Source organism: Branchiostoma belcheri, unplaced genomic scaffold (assembly GCF_001625305.1).
Source record: "Branchiostoma belcheri isolate BF01 breed outbred unplaced genomic scaffold, Haploidv18h27 scaffold9, whole genome shotgun sequence".
In the NCBI taxonomy this organism is placed as follows: Eukaryota; Metazoa; Chordata; class Leptocardii; order Amphioxiformes; family Branchiostomatidae; genus Branchiostoma; species Branchiostoma belcheri.
The window spans coordinates 2,548,966-2,552,587 of NW_017804575.1; the positions used below are offsets into that span (position 1 = coordinate 2,548,966).

At 46.2% G+C, this 3,622-nt stretch overlaps 1 protein-coding gene across 1 annotated transcript; it reads left to right on the forward strand.

The window, feature by feature from the left end:
* Positions 1-560: 560 nt before the first annotated feature.
* On the forward strand, positions 561-3,554 carry LOC109487614 (potassium voltage-gated channel subfamily A member 1-like). Its single transcript, XM_019791619.1, has 2 exons — positions 561-676; positions 2,089-3,554. The coding sequence occupies exons 1-2, from the start codon at positions 589-591 to the stop codon at positions 3,552-3,554; spliced, it is 1,554 nt and encodes a 517-aa protein (XP_019647178.1). The 5' UTR covers positions 561-588.
* Positions 3,555-3,622: the final 68 nt, after the last annotated feature.

Genomic DNA, 3,622 nt, shown 5'->3' on the forward strand with positions numbered 1-3,622 from the left:
AAATGATGACGTACGACTCGTCCCCGAAGTACGGTGGCCGATAGGGACAAGTCTTCTCAACACACTAACTTTTGTCTTCTCCACACTGACTTTTGTCTTTCTTACACTGACTTTTGTCTTTCGTACACTGACTTTTGTCTTCCGTACCGTACACTGACTTTTTACCCTACTCCACTTATACGAAGACAAAAGTCAGTGTACTGAAGACAAAAGTCAGTGTACGAAAGACAAAAATCAGTGTACGAAAGACAAAAGTCAGTGTACGGAAGACAAAAGTCAGTGTAGGGAAGACAAAAATCAGTGTACGAAAGACAAAAGTCAGTGTACGGAAGACAAAAGTCAGTGTACGGAAGACAAAAGTTAGTGTGTTGAGCAGACTTGTCCCTATCGGCCACGGTACTGAGGACACGTTTGCCCCGCGGCGTTGGGTGGATCCACCGGACTTACGTAAGTTACAACTTGCGTTGTGTCATTAGCTATATATAGTATGGGTGGGTGGGTGTGTACGTGGTGAGAAGAATCCTGTGCTAAACAAATGTCTTGTTTTCTGGCAAGAATCTTGTTGACTCCCTCTCTGACCTCAGAAACATGAGTGTGTCCGGCTCAAGTGTGGAGGAGAGAGAAGAAGAAGAAGATGTGTTTGAGTGGGATGAGACAGGAGGACAGGCCGAGACAGGTAAGTTGCCTGAACGAAATCCCTGCTTATTATCTCTGCCTGGTATTATATAAGTAAAGGTCAGATGTCTAAATCATCAATTTCTAAAAGGCGTCTAAAATAGTTGATTTGATTTGATTTATTAGACTGTATAAATATATACAGCCAGGACTGCCCAACTAGCCGGAGGTATATATTATAAAGGGCTAGCCCTCACAACAAGAACATAAACAATTAAGAACAGGTAACAGTTAACAGTGGTTAACACTTCAGATAAACATACCATTAGTACATAACGGACGTTTTGGCCTAACGTTAACAAGCTATGCAATCTGGTCTAGTCGTCATGCGTTTACCATAATTACACTGTGTACTATATCTACATTCATATCACAAATTTCGATTAAGCGGACTTGATCTCCAGGCATTGTTGTGGTATGTTTACTACTACTCATGAATGTCAGTGTCATTTGCTGGGAACGAAAAGGCCATATCGTCTGGGGTCGTGTGGCGCAGTCGGTAGCGCGTTCGGCTCACACCCAAGAGGTCACAGGTTCGAATCCTGCCCATGTCACCGATCTTGTGCCCTCGGGAAAAGCACTTTACATGACTTTCCCCACTTCACTCAGGTGTAAATGAGTACCTATCTTCGGCTATGGACGTCCCTCGGATAGGACGTAAACTGGAGGTCCCGTGTTTGAGGAGAGAGCCACACCTCGAGCACGTTAAAGATCCCACCACACTTTTCGAAAAAGAGTAGGGGCATGTCCCTGTGTGCGATGGTACAAACGCTACTGTATGGAGTTGGTGATTCAATTCAAATCACCCGAATGGAGGCCTGGCGAACCCCTGTTCCGTATCAGCCACATGGTGATTACATAACCACATGGTGATTACATGATTTGATTACATAACCACACGTGGTGATATTACATAACCACACATGGTGATTACATCATCACCCGCGGCCGTCTTGCATTAAGCTAATGAGAGGGCATGTCACCTCGTAAGGGGCTCGTTAGGGGCGGTATAGCCACTGTCACACCTGAGACTTAAGGTCAACAGAACATACGATATATTTGAGGAAGAAATCATATATTTTAGAGATCTTGGAAAATACAGTTGGGAGGCGACTTTGATGCGACAGTAGGGCGAGGAATCATATCATGAACAACAGTTCCAAAATTTCATACCTTCGCCAAATGAAGGTACTTTTCGTGTTAGCAAAATAAGTCGAGAATCTGTTTTTTGTAGGCAAGTTACCGTTGAGAAGACCAAGGTCAAGTTCTAAAATGGGCCCTGTGGGGGGGGGTGTCCCCTACGTCACGGCAGCGGACCTTTGTGTTTGTTTGTTTGCCAACAGGGCAACACATTGTACTTGTGAAAATATTGAATTTGTGTAACTTTGTTTTCATTTCATGGTCTTAAAACAGATCCACTGCTGCCGGCGGAATCTTCCCACGGCCCGCCAACGCCGACAGAGGATCGTCGCCTCCGTCTGAACGTCAGCGGGATGATCTTCGAAACCTGGGAGAGCACCCTGAACAGATACCCCAACACCCTGCTCGGAGACCCCGCCCGCAGGGAAAAGTTTTACTGTCCGGACGGAGACGAATATTTCTTCGACCGTCACCGCCCCAGTTTCGAAGGTATTTTCCGCCTCTACCAGAGGGGACACAAAGCTACAGCAGACTACGAGAACAAGATGGAGAAACCCCTGAACGTCCCTGTGGAGATTTTCTACGCAGAGATGAAGTTTTTCGACATCGATGAAGCCATCATTAAGCAGTGCCTTGAGGATGAGTGGTACAGCTTGGAGGAAGACCCTTACGCTGATCTACCTACCATAGAGCCACAACGGTCCATCTGGCTGCTCTTTGATTACCCAGAGAGTTCGGTAGCCGCTAAAGCCATCGCTGTGATTTCTGTGAGTATCATATTTGTCTCCATAGCGGTGTTCTGTGTGGAAACTATTCCTGGATTTGACGCTAACCCTCTAGATTCTGCAATGTTCTCAAACGACACCATAATGGACCCGCTGTTCCGTGCATATGAAGACCAACTCTTCTGTGTGGAGACCGTCTGCATTATCTGGTTCTGCTTCGAACTGATCATTCGATTCTACGCGAGTCCCAACAAATGCAGCTTCATCAAAGACGTCATGAACATCTTTGACATTGTTGCCATCGTTCCCTTCTTTGTTGACCTCTTTATGATTCTTGGTGGTTTTCAGCTTCAGAAAGGTTCCACTACCTCCGTCTTCGTGCGCGTGCTTCGACTCTTTCGCATCTTTCGGATCCTCAAACTCTCCCGGCATGTAAAAGGGTTGCAGGTACTTGGGAGGTCTCTTCTTGAAAGCATGGGATCTTTCATTCTTCTATTGTTCTTCCTCTGTGTCGCTATGATCCTGTTTGGAAGCTTTTTATACGTTGCTGAACCTAATGATGACTGGAACAGCATTCCGGGCACGTTTTGGTATATCATAGTCACTATGACAACAGTGGGTTACGGTGACGTCTATCCGACAAGTTTCGCTGGAAAGCTGATCGGGGGAGTGACAGTTGTCTGCGGCATTATGACACTTTCCCTCCCCAGTCCCGTCATCGTCACAAACTTTATCAAGGCCTGGGGGATGTCCAAAAACGTCATTGCGACTCGAAACAAGGGCTCAAAAATAGACAAGAAAGATGAAAAGCATCACCAAAAGTTCTTGGAGTACGCATGGGTTGGTGACGTCGACATCGATAAGGCAAAGGGGAGGCTGTGGGTGACTCCAAGGCACTACATGCTGTATGGGGAACCGGAAAGCAAAAAGGAAGATCCGAAAAAGACAATATCTTCACTACAGAAATATTTGTACATGGGGACCCCAGAGGGGGAGGGAGAATTTTACGTGTGACCTTATAATCGTTAATGACCCGCCACCGAATGAAGCCACAGAGTGAGCGCAGCGAACGAGGTGGCTTT